Below are 18596 nucleotides of genomic sequence, written 5' to 3'. Positions count from 1 at the left end.
GATATTTAAAATAAAATGTAGTTCTGAATCGGTTTTTCAAGTAATCTCCTAATGACACTTTATTTTTTTTAGGTATAATAAATATTTTAAAATAATAAAGTAGAATACTCACTTTCTGCATTGGCATAGGCTCCGCAGTGTTCGTGATTGGACCGTAGGCAGAGTTTGACCCTGACGACTGGCCCAGGACCGGCAGTCTCAGCCAAGGCCATGGTGCGATCCTCGCCTAAATGTGAGCCACCACCCACTACTCCCCCTGAAATCACCCCACCACCCAGACTCCTGCCCGAAGTGGTGGCTGTAGTATAGTGGGCAGGTCGCGACATGTGACTGATGACGGCCTCCTTGAAGGTCGTTTCACTGCCCGAGGGAAGCAGGGTCAAGGTCTCCACAATCTCCCACATGGGCACCGTGGCATCTCGAGTGACCAGTGATTCCACCACGGCAATCAAGGATAAACAGGTGGCCGCCACGTTGATGCCCAAAACATGTGAGTTGGGATCATAGCTCACATGCAGCGGCGGTGGTATTTTACTCACTTTCGTGGTGGCCAAAATCTCATTCGAATAACCCGAAGTTCCCTTGGAATTCAGCGCATAAACCTTGAACATGTAACTCTGATGTTGATCGAGGGGCGCCAGCTTACAAGGATTTTCCTTGAAGCAATTGAATTCGATCCATTCGTGGTTCGAGTTGCCAGAAGAGCTGCTTATTTGATAGGATGGAATATAGCCATGACCCGAGCAATCAGCCAAAGTTTGTTCCCTCGGAGTGGCCACTCTTCTGTAGCTTACTAGGTATTTGGTATTTCCAAAACCACCATTAAATCCGGGTGTCCAATTTAAAACAGCATAATTGTGACCCACTTCCAAGATCTTCAAACTCGTAGGTTTTTCCGGCGCTCCTTTGGGTTGCAATCGTATGGGAGCCCTAATGCTATCCAAAGGATTAACAGCCCGGCAAATGTACTCCCCATAATCAGAGTGCTGCAGGTGGGCTATCCTCAAGATGGAGGTATATACATCATTGTTTTCCATCCGGGTACTGATTTCATAATGACCATCTGAAGACATGGTTAAAGGCGAAGGATTATTACCATATTGCCATTGAAATTCGGGTTTCGGATAGGCTTGAACCCGGCAAACCACCTCTGCAGATTCCCTCAAATCAAAGGCTACCTTATTGTACTGATGTATAATAATGGGTTCATGTTCGATACGAAGATGCATTGATGAGTTAGCTGAATTTACATCATTTTCATAGAGACACGTATAGAGTCCCCTATCGTTGGGCAACAATTGATTGCCATTGGGTCGGGCTTTTCCCCTGAATCTTAGGATACTTTGGACAGCCACCACTCCAGCACCCGCATCCGTGGGTGTAGTTCTTATATCGAACATCTTGCGGGTGGGCAAAATCTCAGTGCCATCCTTAATCCATCGAATTTGAGGAGTCGGCTTTCCCTTGGCACTGCAAGTCACCGCATAATCCACATCGCCCACTCGTCGCGTCATATGTTGTTGCAGCTTGGCCAGAAATTGAGGAGGCTGATGGACCTCCAATATAATAGTGGCAATCTTACCGATTCCCAACTCATTCACCGCATGACAATGGTACTTTCCCTCGCTGCCCAAATGAGCTTTGGGTATCGAGTATTGGGGTCCTTGTGCGAGGATCTTTTGGGTATTTCCTATATCACCATCCATATCCCTGAACCATCTGTATTGGGGCACTGGCCATCCAGGGGGATTTGCAGAGCAGGTTAGGGTCACACCATTGCCCACATGAACCACGGGTTTATTGGGCGTTATATAAGCCTGTCCCGGGCGATGACGAACTAGCAAAGCCACCGTTGAGTTTCCCACACCCTCTATCCTCTTCGAACTGAAAGGTTGCATAATATTCACCGATCTGCAGATATAATTCCCTGCATGTTCGGCTCTCACCGAACCGAGGGTTAAAAGTTCCCCTGTGTAGCGAAAATCGGGAGCTCCTTCCTTCAGCCATTCAATATTTATGGGCGCGGGATTTGCGGTGACATTGCAACGGATCAAAACGGTTTCTCCTTCCTCCGCCTCGTGAGTTTTCGATTCAATAACCACAATTGGGGGATATAGAACATCCAAGACGATATCCTTTTCACCCGTTTTGCCCAAACCATTATCGGCACTACAGGTGTATTTCCCGGCATGATGGCGATTCACCCTATAGATCGTGTGAATGGGCGTGGCACTCACATATTGCCCGTTTCGAGACCATCGCACATTGCTCACCATCGGCTTGGCATCCACTCGGCATTCTAATTTCGCCACATGATCGCGTTCTACTCGGAGAGGATTCTGGGGACCCACCTCCACGCGGGGGTAGTCTATAAGAAATACAGAAAAAAAGATACATTGATAAATATTATTTACATTTTTAGTTTAATATATACACAGATAAAAAAATGTACGTAAAATTGTTTCTTTTGCCACTAAATAATTTATAGTTTAAATTGAAAATTTAATTTAAAAAAAGCTACTATAAAAAAAATATTAAAATAAATAAATTTTTTCAGTAAAATATATACACAGATGAAACAAGAGATCCACATAAATTATGTATTACCAGCTTACATTTTCATTTACTTAAAATTAAAATTTAAGTCGTATTAAATAGTCTATTGTTGTTATTGCAAATTTATAAAAATTATATTAAAAAAAAATAAATAAAAAAATAATCATTATACTTCCCAGCTAACAAACAGCTGGCCTTATTTCTATTAAATTTAAATAATCTTCCCTATCAGTATTTATGTAAAACAAGTTAGCATTTGACCATCAGTAATAACGGCAAATAATTGCAAAATCGTTGGCAGCATAGTTTATAATTTATTCACTCTCTCGCTGTAGTTATTTTTTCGGTTCATTTGGGTTAGCATACAAATAGGCAATTACAGTAGCTGGCTTAGATTCCAAGCCCCTCCTCGTTAGTTGACTACTGGTTGTTTGGGCCATTAACTTGTCAATAACCGTTTTCAATTACACGACGACGGCAACATTGTTGCAGTAGGCAAAAAAAACGAAAATAAACTTTAGTCCATTGAAGGACGTTGACGAGTTCAGCGTGACCCATCGACATTTTTAAATAATGCCATTTTGTGGAGGAAAAAAGCAATATATGCTTACTAGGATGTATATTGGGCAAATGGCCCTAGAAATGGCCGCAAGTATTTTTGTACAGTGGTTGAAGCTTACTGGAAAGTTAAAAAAAAAAACTAAACTAACAAAATGTTGAGGAAAAAAAGCTAGTTTCGCAATATTAAATGGGATTTTTATGTCCTAAAAATAAGCTAGTTTTGAATATTATTTTTGGTTAGGTTTCAAGTAACCTTAAATTATTTTACCGAATTAAAAATATGAATTCTCGCTCATTAAATTTTTTATCTTTTATACTTCTGTTCAAATAGACATTTTTGTATTTCGTACAATATTCAATTCAATTGCTAATGAACTGTTATTCATGTCAATGGCAGTTATTTTATTATTATGCCGAAACAATAATGGGGAACTCATAATTGAAATGTCGACGACGACCACTACACTTTATTCGATTCCCACTTTCAGTTGTCTTTATCTGTCATTTATCTGCCAACTTTTCCCATTTCCAAATGTCTGGGAAAACCTTCCTTCACCTTCCTCGAAAGAAAAACCCTCGATTCTCGAACATTTCACTGACTTTTAGTCGTTTAACTCACCATTGTGCGCTTTGGTCATTTGGTTTAAGTGCCGTTAGTTTCATTCCGTATCGAATCGGTGGCATTACCCCCCCACCCCGATTTTTACCATTTTCCCACCCACTTACCACCCCCATTTTTCCCGTCGTGAAAAGCGCGTTCAGTGAAGCGTGAGGCATAATAGTGGCTAAGTATAATTGTTGCTGTTGTTGTTGCGCCAATTAACTTTCGAACACTTTAGTTTAATCACCGTCTGCCCAACTGAACGGAGTCTGACCTCCGACCTCCTCAACCCCAACAGCCACGCCCCCCTTTCAGCCATTTGCCCACGATTACAGCTGATATAGCCCATTGTTGTTGGCCGTCGGGCCTGCCTTTGCGCCCAATTGTTTTTGTTGGCTCTAATTCGTGAAGCGGAGTAAATGTGCCTGCGTCATGGTCTAAGCTCCGAGGACCAACCAAATGGTCAGGAAAAAAATCAGCAGGATTATTTACGACAAATTATAGACCTGGGGGTACCTGGTATTAATATTTTGGTAGAAACAAGTTAAGTAAGGTCATAAATATTAGTATATATTAATTGCATCATGCAAGTCTATCAAATGTATTTTTCCAAGAAAAAATATTTCTTTAATGTTAATAAATTTAACAAAATAAACTTTTATAAAAATAAATCATTTAAATCCAGTGTTAAGTAATATCAATTTAAAATGGATCCTTATATGTATTTTCCAATTTTAGATGTGCCAATAAGTATTTATTTCAAAAATAATACTAATTTCAGTTAAATTGTAAACTAGCTACTGCATTAAATTATTTAAGGAATTAGAAAACCTTGTTTTTTCTACTTATTCAAACCCTGAAAAGTAATCCTTCTGCCAGCACAAATACCCTAGAAAAGTGTAGAAAAATGCTGCGTTATCCGGGACCCAATTACGCGTTGCCCGAAAACATTAAAGCCTAACTCCTAAATGAGGGGCTCTATGTAGGGGTGTGTTGGTGTTTGTGTTTGCTGGTGTGCGTGTGCGTATGCCGGTGGTTGTGTGTGTTTGCTGGTGTGTGTAATTATAAAATAAAATTTAATGAGCAGAGCTCCGACCAGAAAAACAGAAGCCACCGCGGAGGAGGAAGGAAAAAATCAAGTTTGCATTTCAACACATGCTGTTGCCACCCCAAACCCCCCACAAAAAATGAAAACCCCCCAATTTGCGGAGAAAGAGGAACCCTCGGGGCATTTTCATGCCCAGCCATCCATGTAGTTTCACGCTGATGTTGGGGTGTTGCTGCCACGCCCACCCCCTCCCCTTGCCGCCCCTCCTCCAAAGTGGTAACCTAGTCCAGAACTCTCGCTGTCCTGACATTTGCCATGGTCCTTCTTTTTTTCGCATAGTTTTATAAAAGCAAAAATGTTCAAGGAAGGAGAAAGAATTAATTCTATGTCTTGAGCTGGGAATAATGATTTGGGTATGGTATTTGTTGAATAACATCTTAAATTCCAAGAAATAATTGTGGTTCTTCTGGAAAAGGAATTTGAAGAAAAAGCTGTGAAACAAGTAAAAAACTTGAAGGGGTTGAGACGTTCAGTTAATTAAGGGAAAAGATTTGGGTGACAAAGAAATATCATTCTAAATTCCAAGAAACAGGTTGGTATAAATATCTTTAAATTATCTTTATCTTTACAAATCTATTTGTTACAATATGTTTATAATATATTTCTTAATATTACCTTTGAAATTTATTTAATTAAAATTCTAGAAAGAGCATTCAAAATTCATTGATTTGAAAATAGACTTATACATTGCTCCACATTTTTTTCGCACAATTTTTTAAATGAGTTGCCTGGGTTGGACCTTGTTCACATGTATGCTGGCACGCCTACAGCTACGCCTAGAATATTTTCCCCTGCCATATTTCGCCACTCCTTCGCCTTGCACATTGTGATTTTATGACCGGCTACATTAGTGCCATGAAATATGCTCCGCCTGCACCTGCAGCACCACCAAAAACCACCTGGCTTCACCTGCTACACACATACACCCATCGCGAAGCCCAACGCAATCCCAATCCACAACCAAAACCCAAGCCGCCTCGACGAGATCCTGGCTTCCGGCTAGGCAGCGTTAAATAAAAATGAAACGTTGCGCATACGCCGCGTTGGCCGTGGCGTAACTTATGCCCGCTGGCCAGTTTTGCAGCGAAATTTAATTATTTAACCCGGAACTGGGCCGAACTCGGTGGATTTTTTTTGTTGCAGCTGGTTTGCTGGTTTCTCGTTTGCTGTTTCAGGATGTATCACACACACCTGCTCGGAGTGATTTTAATGAGTCGAGTTTGCAGTTTGGCTTTAAGCTTTTCCCTGGTTATGACTCGCCCGCATGGCACGGTGAAAAAACTACCCCAAAAAGTGCACAATAACAGCAATATTTTTCCCCATTAAACTGGGTACCAAATTATAAAATTTCAGAAAAATATTAAAGAGTTTAAGATACTCGAGCTTTAGTTCTTTAAGAATTTATTTTCCTTTTTAAAAAACGTTTTACTATAATACGCGACTTTATAATTTTAATTTAAAAGCCATAGACTTTTACTTTGAACAAACTTAAAGTATTCTTATTTTTGCAAATTAATATTTTGTTTAAAAACATTTTTTTAAATTGTTTGATTGCATATCAATCATATATAAATAAAAGTGATTTAAATTAAGTTGACAATTGGCCACTGATGTTCCTAAGATTTTTTTGGCAGTGCGATTATGACTCCACCTGCAGTTGCTGCCTTTGTTCAGCTGGCATTTTCCGCCCCCTGCTTTCCATCTTGTCCAAATTGAAAAGTTACTACCGACAAAGGCGGCAAACCAAAGGAAGGGGAAAATGGAAGGGAAAGTAGTGGGGATGCAGCTGCCGCCGATTCTTCTGCTTCTGCTCCTGCTTCCCCTTTTTCCTTTGCCTGCTGTCGCGTACGTGTCACAGTGAACACATCACGTGACTTCCGGCACGCGTGCTTTCAACACCTAACCACCACCCCGTTTCTACCAATATTCTCCCCCCTACGATTTCCCCACAACCCTCTGAGCTTTCAGAGGCCAAAAGAAAAATAAATATCAAAATGCCTGAGGGAAAATGCGTTCAAATTAAGAAACCGAACGGCAGCAGAGATTTATTCCGACTAACATTGAAGAAAGGAGAGCTGAAGTCAATAACTAAAAAAAAGTATAGCTCTTAAAGCTGTAGAAAAAATTCATTTTCTTATCGAATTTTTCCCTTCCAATATCAGAAATATTAGTAGAAAAATTTTAAATATTTTATAAGCATATATATATTTCAGTTTCAAATATTCCATTATTCTTTTAAAAAAAATGGAAATAATTTATTTGTATATATTTAATTTCTATAATTTTTTTGGCCTGCGTTTTTAATAGACATCGACTTTAACATAATGCCTGCTTCTCGGTCCCTATTTTTTCAACAAAAGGCCACTGAAAATGCCACATCGTCGAAATGATCGATATATACAAACGGATTTAAAATAAATCAAGCGGTGCCCGCACGAGAGTGTAATCATTATGCTGCGAATATTTCGCACCCTCCCCCTGCACTTTTGGCCCACTTTTGTGGGCCCCCGCAATCGATGGCTTATAAAAACTATAGCATACTTTTTTGGGCTGCACAAAAAAGGGGTTCCGTCCTGCAAAAAGGGGGGTTTTGGCCTGGCCACTTCATTGTGCACTTGATTGCGCTTTGTGCACTGGTCCATAGGTGTCATATGGCTGGTGGAAATTAATTGAATTGGCTTTGGTCCGGTGTAGCGGGTGCGGAGAGTACAGTGGGTACAGTGAGTACTGCGAAAACAAAAACAAGTGGCCAAACCAAGTCCTTTTGGAGCACTTGCGGTCGAGTCGATGATGAAGTTGTCGTGTTGGGCGAACCAAAAAGTGTAGTGCAGTTAATTGAAATTGGGCAAAGCAATTAATTTGCTTTTGTCACAAAAGCTGTTAAGCTGAAGCACAGGACACCCGAAAAACACTCGACCAGAAGAATCCTTTGACGCAACATTTGTTTCTATAATTTGCGCTTAAAGCGGCTTAAAGTTTACTCTTTTCCCTTTCTCCTTTTTTATGCATCTACCTTTGCCGGTTGCACTCGAAAAGTCTCAAGTTGAGAGTTCTTCCGCCGGAGTGGAGCTCTCGAAAGTCCAAAGTCTGGGCAGTGGGTCCACTACAACAATGCTGCATTCATTAAAATGCTGTTAAAAGCCAGAAATTTTAAACTTGGCCGAGAGAAGTCGGAGAAACTTGAAATCAGCTTAAGAAAACTGTGGAGGAGTCCTAAAAAAATCGCCCACAGGGAAAAATCTGCAAGCTTACACCGAGAAAAAATGTAAAAAAATATTACAAAATGTATTAAAAAATGTTAGTGCGTAAAAAATATTTCTAAAATAAATACCTTAAATTCTGAGTTATGATTGATTTCTTAAATTATTACAGAAATATTAATAAAACAAATATATTTTTAATATGTTGCTTACTTTTTTGTTTTAAAATAAAGTATTTTATGATTTTGAGAAAAATATGTTGTATTTTAATAGATAGAATATGTGGTGAGTGTAACAAGAATTGCTGGTCAGAAATTGGGGTTTGTCTTCGTCGCCAGCCGCATTCCTTTTGTGGTTATGCAAATGGCCAAGGAGATCGGGCCAATAACCGAAAGTCCAGACCAAAAACAGTCGGCTGACATTGCCCGGCACTGACACTAATTGCAATTGTGTGCAGCATTAGCCCGACTTTCTGCTCCTGTCCCGGCGTAAAAAGGTTTTCGTGTAGCCAAGTCAGCAGACGTCGCTTACTTGATTTTTCCAGGCCCCCTTTACGGGTTCTTCTTTCCCTCGTTTTTTTTCTCGCTTTGCCACTTTTGTGGCCCGGCAGTGGCATAATCAAAAAGGACAAGCCACGAGTCTCCTGCTATTCCAATGATATTGGCAAGACTCGAATCTCGAGACGTGCTGACTTTACCGAGATGTGATTGTGATTGCGATTTGGAACTGGGACTGCGATTGGAATTGCTGTTGGGTTGGTCCCGTGGTGGTTCGTGTTCCGAGGATTGCTCAGCTGTCGTGTCAAGGTGTCGATGGTGGTGCGATGTGGTTTGCGACTGCGACTGAACCACAATTACCGATGGATGTGTGAATCGGGTGACGAGGAATGGTATTAATGGTCTCTTAAAAACTCAGCAAAGAAGTGAAAGCACACTCAAATTTAATATAAATTTTTGTAAATAATTTGCATTTGAAAAACAGCAAAAACAACATTCATTTTTAATAAATATTAGAAATTCAAAAAAATTGTACTTACTTAAAATTTAAACTTTTAAATTTTAGTAATCTTTTTTTATAAAAATTCCTTGTTATTATTAGTTCAAGTTTTTATAAAATTGAATATTTATTAAGTTTTATTTATTTTCTTTGTTTTCCCAAAACTTACGAAAACTAATACTAATACTATCGTCAAATATTTGGCCATAAAGAAGCAATTTGCAGGCGTTTCCAACTGCCATTTCCGGTTCTGTTTGTTCGGGCAATCTTCTGGCTAATGCGCATTATTGTCATTCGACATTTGCATGCCGCACGGGGCACCTGAGCACTATTGCACCACCCAAAGCCACTATGCACCTCCCTAAACTCTCCCACCCACATGGAGAAAGCATCTTTTTATTCAAATTGAAATGTCTTTTCAACGGGTTTGCTTTCCACTTCAGCGGCCCGCGACACATGAGTGCTGTTTGTCTTCGTCGCCGGCGACTTTTTGGCCAAGGACTCCGCAAAAAAGGAGGAAAACCAAAATACGGAGGAACAAAAAGGAAGCCTGAACGATTTTGTTTCTGACTTTGGGATACCCTTTAAATTATAAATTGAGTACCAATTAATACTTTTTACAAAATTTTAATAAAATACTTACTAAAATTTTTCTGCTAAATGAAATTCTTAAAAAATTAAATAGGCTGCCATTTCCATTACGTAATCATTATTATTTTGCTCACCTTTCTCTGCATAAACTAAGTTACCCTTTTAGATTAAGTTTGTAAGCCTATTTAAATAAATAAAATAGTTTTTACGATTTATGAAATAAGTTATAATATGAAAGTTCATCAGGTTAAATCGAAAATATGAAGATTCCCACGGCGAAATCTTTTGTTCCTCCGAATATCAAATACCCTTCGACTCGTAATGCCCGTAAAATTCTAAAATTCCGCGCTAGCCGCGTATGAAAAGTGTGCGGATTTATTTGGGTGGCGGAGGCATGGCAAAGGTTTATTACGTGCGGCGCATGCAAGTGAACAAAAGTCACGTGCAGGACGACACACCTGTGTGTTGAGGGAGGAGGAGGCGGAGGGGTCTCAGGTTTTCAGGTGGGAGATTGCATTTGCTAAATCCCCTTTCCCCCCTCCACCTTCACCAAACACACAGGTGGGGAGCGCAAGATGGAACGTGCCTCTCACATGTGCAGCAAACTGTGCCAAGTTGACAAGGCGATGTTTTGTCTATGCGTGGCCACGTTGCGTATGCGCAATTTGATGGCCTTGCCGCCCACTCGAAAAGAAAACCCACCCCCACTACCCACACCCCTCCGCACTCTTTGAAGCCATATTTTTGCTGAATCCATCTAGGAAAAACACAAAAAGCGCGGGCCAGAGACATTTTCAATAATTTCATTTGGGGATTTTCGCACGTTATAAAACACTCAACGGTCGACGAGAAGTCGTCGCCTCGCTGACAACATGACGCATTGGGAGTTTATTTTTCCAAAAATATATATGTATATGTACTCCTCTTTTTTTCCCCAATTTTCTCTCTCAATTTTTTTCGTGTCTTTCGGGTATATATCTCTTTTTTTTTGTAGCTTCTGGCATAAATCAATCAAATGCAGGCACAACAGGCAATGCACACACACAAACAGCAAGGGGAGTGGAATAAACAAAGCGAGACGGCGAACTCAGATATGTGTTGCTATATATACAGCTGTGATTAAAATAACAGTGGTTTTTAAAATATTTTAAGAGTTATATTCCTATAAATTTAATCTTTTTTACAACAAAATTAATGGTAACTCTTTTTTTTTTTAGTTTATGCAGCGCTGGTCACACTGCGTAACTGGCCATCAGCTGATTCAGAATTTTTTTTAGGAACTTTAATAGGAAATTTATTGACTTCTGCTAAAAAATTATTTAATGTAATAATATATACAATATATAATAATATAATAATATATATAATATGCCAATTTTAACTAATTTTAATCCCTCAAGTTCCAATATTTTGTTCACAACTGTTTATCCAGAAGAAGCTCAAAAGAAAAAGAGATGGAATGGTTAGAGGAAGAAAGATATGGCAGCAGCCCGACACATATGAATCGGATGACATTGGCAGCGCTTTCAAGAATCCATGCAAACATTTTCAATTAAAAAACTGCCCTGCCATTTGTCAGCTGCTGTTTCCTCTGTTTCCCATTTTTCCCCTGTTTCGCATTTTCCTTTTCTATTTTCTACTCTTAACTTTCTCCCCACTTCTTCTTCTATCTGGTGCTATCAATTGCTTATCAATCACAATCACAATCATGAGACAACGTCGTCTTTGCCTCGCATTCATATCTGTCTCAATGCAGCTGTCGTCCAGTGGCTGTCAAACTGGTTTTTTTTTGGCTAAGAAAAATGAGGAAAATTAGAACGTGTTGTATGATTTTCCACTGCCATGTTTTTTTGGATGAATGAAAAGGGGAATAAAGGATGATTGAATATGCACCGCTGAGGTATGAAGTTGTCTTTGGAAATATTAATTATACTAGTTAAATCGAAAAAAATTTGTTTCTTTGTTTCTAAACTTTAAATGAATTAATTTATATTTTGAAGTGATTTAATAACTGTTAATAATATTAAAAATCATATCAAAAATGTTTTGGAAAATATTACAAGAGTCTGGTAAATTTGTATCAACTATACATATTTATATTTAAAATGGCAAAATACGTTTTTAGTAGAAAAATTAGTTAATATTAATTTCCCCTAAATTAAGCAAGCCTAAACATCCCGCTCTTTAACCCATTATGTCAGGGCCATCAAAATTAGCCAGCTAATGCAGGACACACAATCTGGGGACACAAATTGCCGTTCGTCCGCAGGCGCCCCTTCAACAATGGCTCTCAAACTGTATTGGATTGGCTGTCTGCCATGGATTTTGAATTTTGCATTTTGGATTTCGGGCCTTTATGGCGATCGCCTGCAGGCCATTTTGGAAGCCATTGAAAAGCCAAATCGCCGCTGCAAATTCAATTGTTCGAACGTCTCGCAAATCGCTGGACAAAGTTTGTTGATGTGGCTGCTGCTGCTGCTGTTGAAACTTCGAAAAGCCGGAGGCGAAGGCAGCTCCTCCCTCATAAATGCACCTTGGAGGCCCACTCTTGACCCGGGATTCGGGACACACGACGCAGTACAGAGGACTCTCTGGGGGTATTTTGGTATGTTGGGCAAACATTCAACGGGGGCTGCTGACTGGCTGCTAATGGATTTTAAATGAGCCCCATAAATAGCATCCAGTCGTCCTGGCACACGCCGAAAAATTGCATTTGCCACGCCTGCCGCAACCATAAAAGGAGTTCTACTTTCGGTATTCCCTTTCCTTAACCACTTGCCTGTTGTCATTTATTCTTGTTCTGTTTGGTGTCTGTTTTAGCCCAGTTTGTTTTATTTTAGCTGCTTTTTCTTGGCCCTTTTGTACCCTGTAATTGCTGGTTGTATTTATTTGTCTTGAACAAATATTTATTAGAAACTGATTGGGGTCACTTGGGAAAAGGTCAGTTTTTAGCAAAAATCTATACTATGAAAGGAATATTTCATGAATATATGGAAGTGGTAGATTAACAGAATTACGCTTAGTTACATAAATTGAAAAGGAGAGTTTTATGTGTATAGATTTAAGTGCAGGACAAAGAAAAACAAATTTCTAAAAGTATTTCTAGGAACAGAAAAAATTATTCTAATCATTAGATTAATCTTCTGTATTTTCATATTTGTATAGTCTTCTGAAAATTTTCTAAAATATTTAAATTGTACACTTTAACCCTAAGATGTATGTTTTAGTTTTAAATTTCACATTTTTTCTATGTAAAATGTAAGGAAAAACCTTAATGAGTATCTGTTAGTCAGTAAGAAAACTACATTACCGTTTCTTCAACTGGCTTGCTCTTTCTTATTTCACCAAACAGAAAAGGCTATAAATATTTGTTACGCTGACGACGCCGGGGGAGAATCACATACATTTATAGGAGACATTTATATATATAAACATATATGAGTTGTTCTTGTTGTCTGCCTTTGCGGCTACAAATCCGGCGTGTATAAAAATGACTGCAATTTATGTTTTCCTATGAATATATTTGTGGCAAACTCGGCTCTACTCCACTCTACTCCAAACCACCCTCTGAATATACCTACATATATACATAGGAATGTATTTTTTCTCTGCCTTTTATTGCTAGTTTGTTACTTTATTTGATTGCATAAATTTTATGCAGATTCCGTAACATGTCATTGCTAGTGATTTTTATTAAATGCAGCGAGCGCGCGGTGACAAGTAGATTGCGCATACGTCGCGTTGTCCCCAAAATTTAATATCCGCCTCTCAAATGTGTTATGATGTTTTTCGGGCACTAAGCGAGGGGGGGCTAAAGTTGCCAACTAATATGACAAGTTGATGCTCCGGTCATCCTGCAGCAGATTTCAGTTGTTGTGGTCCAATAACTAACAATCAAGTGGTTGTTTGTGCGATTTTTGGGTGGCTATATGGGGTATGTTTGGGTCGGCAGACACTTTATGTGTCATCTGCTTGGCTTTTCGGTCACGTTGATCGTGCGACAACAACACATGTTCCCATAACGCAGTTGCCAAACTTTAATTGCAAAAGAAATGGCCAAAATGAAGGATGAGAATTGGAAAACAAGTTTTCCTGTGAAAATACCCGACTTACCTACGGCCAAGTTTTTGAGGTAGAGGGATTTATTTGCTTTGCATGAAGTGGACGGTTAATTAAGTTTGCTATTCTTCTCTATTTAAGAAAGGAATTATTTGATTTAAATTAGGACAAGCCTTTGATTGCTCAATTGAGACATTTTATTGCGAAATTCGATTCAAGTGGTTGATGCTTGTGCAACTAAATTGTTTAACTTGTGAATATGAAATTTTATATTTATTGTTATTTAGTTATCATATTTCTGTGTATTTTCTTTAAAATATTAATCAAAAACGTAATAAGCGTTTGAAAAAGCCAGGTTTTCAGCCAAAATTGCTGCTCGTTTTTTTCTGAATTAATAAATATTCCTCAGCCTCAAGCCGTAAATTGTATTTTTTTCTGCCTCTGTGACCCAGACTGACCTACCAATTTAACTTCATCAGGGCAACCACACCAACCAAAAACAAGAAAGGAAGCTAGCTTCGGCCAGCCGAAGCTTATATACCCTTGCAGATCATTCCTATTAATTAACAAATCGCAAAAATGTTCAATTTTCTAATATTTCTCATTAATTTTCCGATCGTTCCTATGGCAGCTATATGATATAGTCGTCCGATTTTGATCAAATTAAAATTGAAATTCGGAAATATTTAAAAAGAGTTATATCCTAGAGTAGAAGATAATACAATAAAAACCAAAGAAGCTAGAATTTATTTCCTATTACTTTTCCATTAATTTTCCGATCGTTCCTATGGCAGCTATATGATATAGTAGTCCGATTTTTTAAATAATAAATTCAAAATTCAGAAATATTTAAAAAATAACATCCCCAAAAGTAGAAGGTAATATTTCAAAAAACACCGAAGCTAGAATTTTTTAAAGTTTTTTTCTTCCGATCCTTCCTATGGGAGCTATAAGATATAGTTGTCCGATCCGGTCGGCTCCGACATATATACTACCTGCAATAGAAAGAAGACTTTTGCAAAAGTTTCGTCCCGATAGCTCAAAAACTGAGAGACTAGTTTGCGTAGAAACAGACAGACGGACAGACGGACAGACGGACAGACGGTCAGACGGACAGACGGTCAGACGGACATGGCTAGATCGACTCGTCTTGTGATGCTGATCAAGAATATATATACTTTATGGGGTCGGAAACGTCTCCTTCACTGCGTTGCAAACTTCTGACTGAAATCATAATACCCTCTGCAAGGGTATAAAAAACACTTAGATAAAAACAATATCTATATTTGTATTGTATTTTTCTCTAATTTTATATAATTTTTATATTTTTTAAATATTTTGAATGTATGTTTTTATATCGACTAAACAGATATTCAATATGAATTCTTTATCTAAATATCATTTAAACCAGTTAATATCAAAGTATTCTTCAACCTTTTTTCATCTGTGTATGTTTGTAGTTCAGTATGTGTATGTATATAGTTCAGTATAGTTCTAAAATATATTTTTCTCAGTGCAATCCCAAAAACCCCGCTACTCACAGTTGACATTTAACGAGACACTGGTCTCCAGCATATGACCCTCGGGCATGGCACGATTCCAGACGACGCATTTGTACTTGGCGCCATCGTCGGCCCGTCGGGGAACAATCTGCAGGGTGGCGTTGGTATAGTGGTTCTTCGAACCGCCCTTCAGCGCATACGACTGCAGCGGTACGGTGCTGCCTTCGCGGTACCAGCTGCAAAAAATACACAAGTGATAGCCACGATTTAGTGCCAAAAAATAGAGGAGATGAGAAGGGTAGAGGAATGACCACCATGTGCCGGAGAAGGATTATTAATGAAAGCGACCGCCCCACAGTGGTTGGTGTTGTATGGAGATGGTGGCCAAAAATACTTCCAGTGGAGATATCGACTTGAAATTTTTTTTGTAACTTAATAATAATATAATAAGATTATACTGAAAAAATTGGCCCAATTGACTAAGTGTATATGCCTGAAATTTTATGTGAAATTGAAAAATTTTAAAGCATGCAACACTTTTTAATGCGTTATTGACAACAACGCAATTAGTACATTTATTTAATAAAAATCAAGTTTAGTTATTTAATATAAATACAATTTATTGATTAAAACAATAAAACATAACATGGCTATGTTTTGCTCTACTTTAGACTCTCCCCGTTATCCAAAGCATCCATTGACAAAAGGAAAAAACGAATATTACTCAAATTATGTTTTTTTATTAGATATAAGAAAATAGTTATGAAAGTTTAGGTTGAATATTTAAAATAAAATGAATAATAAAATTAAGTAAATGTTAATAATTCTTAGAAAATAAATCAACAAAACTTTTTGAAAATTATTCTAATATATCAAAAACCTGTTTGGAAAGAATGGAACTGTTTTTATTTTGTAATTGTCGTTGCCCTGATATGAAAGGATCGCAGCTCAACAATAATCGATTTAATAAATCTGTATTTGTTGCAATACGTGAGATCTTCCTTGTGTGTTGACGTCGATACATTTTTATGTCCTTATTCCTTATTCCTTATTCCTTAATATTTTTTAAGAACATTAGCTATAGTTCGGTTGCTTTTAACCCACATTTCTTTTATCTTTTTTAAAATGGTAACCAGTTCTTTGTTTTTAAATCCGTATCCTTCCATTTCCAATTGTTGTTTTATTTGATCGCCTACGTGTTTATCCCTTATTGCAAAGGAACCCTTCAATGAGCACCAAATATCAAAAATGGTATTGCGTGAAAGTTCACACTGAGAGAATGAGCCTATCAAGAAATCGAAATTTATAAGGAAATAAAGAAGGGTGTTATGAGAGAATAATAAATATAAAGAAAGATAAAAACAAAACACGAAAAAAGCTCCATCAATGGATAATAACAAATACACGAAATTAAAAACACACACAAAATGAAAGTCACGAAATTGATGAAAAAACGGTAAATAGCGCACGAGATCAGTTTGTTGAAAAAATTATACCACGGGAACGGGCAAAAACGGGCAACTGAAATTGTAAACATATAATTCTAAAAGACTAATCTTGTTTATAAAATATGTTTCACATTCGGGACAGATCCGGATCACAACTTTTTCTTTAGTTCAATGTACGCTATTTTGGTTTTTAAAACAATGACAAAAACACTGGACAACAATTTATATTACAACAAAACAACAACTATAAATACACCTTTTTTCACAATTTCCATTTTAAATTACTTTAATACTCCTTGATTTAATATTTTTTATAAATTTTTTAATGGCGAGCTGACTTTTTCGTGGTTCTTGACTGCACGTTTGAAGAGTTTTAATCTCCGATTTACGAAAGCTTTTACAATGAGCTTGTTTAAAATAGAGCAAAAGTAAATTTACAGTTAAATTCTTTACCATTTCAAGAATCAGTGATGCCAATTTGGCGACCAAATTCAAACACTTTTTTTTTTATTTTTGGCCTATGGGATCGACCACTGTGCGCCCGTTAAGTGATTTACTTTGCCACAAAACCAAAGGGAAAATATAGAAAAATTATGCAACTGGGTAATGAAAAGGGATTTTTAAATTAAAGCAACACAAAGGAAAGTATTTTAATAATAATGTCTACATGGTACTGATAAAAGGGTATTTTTATTGACCAAAAATCAGACTTATTTGGTTGATCTGGGATAATGTATTTTTTTGCCCATTTTTACTTGTTTTTTAAGACAGGATCAGGATTTTTTACACAAAACCATCCAAAAAGTTAAATATACAGGTTTAGGCATGACTTTCCAGTTTTGGAATATTATTTCTTTTGTTTCTCTCAAAATACTGATTTCTTCGGATGAAAAATCAGAATCTCGTCTTATGGTAAAAAAATACTTTTTTGGTTTTTATTCTAGGAAGAATACTGGGATTTAAAATGTAAATATTCTCTTACGTTATCATTGGATCCGGTGAGCCGCCAATACTGCTGCAGGTCAATTCAAGTGGCTTCTCCTCGGTGGCCACGGCCAAATTGCCGGGAGTGACCATCGGCGGATGTGGAGCCGTCAGCACCGTCAGATTGTAGAACTCCTGATGGACGTCCGCCCCCGTTCCCTTCGCCTTGATTCGGCACTCAAAGCGTCCATTATCCCGATTATAAGACGTATTCTTGATTTGCAAATCGTAAATTCCTCGACTCGGTCGAAAGTCCAAGCTAAAAGTACGAAAAAAAATACAAAAAAATCAAAGAGAAAATAAGCAATGAGTTCTGAATAAACCTGGAAGCGATTTATTAAGTATGGGAACTGCGGGAGAAAACTTTTACTTTATGCAAATTAACTGCTCGCATTTTTTTCTGTTGACTTACAGCAGCTGCACACACAACAATTTGTATATTTTTATTTATTTCTATATTTGTTTATCTTTATATAAACGTCAGTACGCATATATTTTATATATTATTGTGAACTTAATGCTCCGGTGGTCAGGTAGGGTAATTTGGTTTGGGTTCAATTGGTTTAGGGAGTAACGAATTTGAATTATAGATTCGTTTTTAATTTTATATAGTTTTAAAATAATATTTAATCTATAAAAACTTCGATTTTAAGTTCATAAAAATATTAGAAAATTTCTGTATGTTGAAAGTAAGTCCATTTCTTGGCATAAAAGCACAAAAATATCTTAAGTAGAATCCTGATTAAATACGTCTAAGCACAAGACTTCCCATACAAGGCAGGGCATCCTGCAGTCCGTGCTCTTGAGATCCTGGTAAATAAATTTCTCCTCACTTGTTTTCGTTAAGTAGCTTCCCCTTCCTCACCGTAATTTTCCCAGCCACTCACTTCAGCTTGTTGTTCATTTTCATTTTCGTTCGCCTTCTGTTTTCCATGTTTTCACTACACAGTGTGTGTGTGTGTGTGTTGGTGTGTTGTTGCCGCCGCTTGG

The 18596-nt window shown here is 37.7% G+C and overlaps 1 protein-coding gene across 2 annotated transcripts in view; it reads right to left on the bottom strand.

The window, feature by feature from the left end:
* Positions 1 to 18596, bottom strand: part of fred (friend of echinoid) — a 113131-nt gene that overhangs the window by 18980 nt on the left and 75555 nt on the right. For both annotated transcript variants that reach the window (XM_017157602.3, XM_017157604.2), the window contains exons 4-6: positions 17605 to 17865; positions 15214 to 15410; positions 113 to 2368 (exon numbers count right to left, since the gene is read on the bottom strand). In XM_017157602.3, coding sequence (XP_017013091.2) covers positions 113 to 2368; positions 15214 to 15410; positions 17605 to 17865 — 2714 coding nt within the window. The remainder of the gene's footprint in view (positions 1 to 112; positions 2369 to 15213; positions 15411 to 17604; positions 17866 to 18596) is intronic.

This window comes from Drosophila takahashii, chromosome 2L (genome assembly GCF_030179915.1).
Source record: "Drosophila takahashii strain IR98-3 E-12201 chromosome 2L, DtakHiC1v2, whole genome shotgun sequence".
Classification (NCBI taxonomy): domain Eukaryota; kingdom Metazoa; phylum Arthropoda; class Insecta; order Diptera; family Drosophilidae; genus Drosophila; species Drosophila takahashii.
Note: the sequence above shows the minus strand (reverse complement) of the source record. Positions and strands in the feature narration are given on the sequence as shown.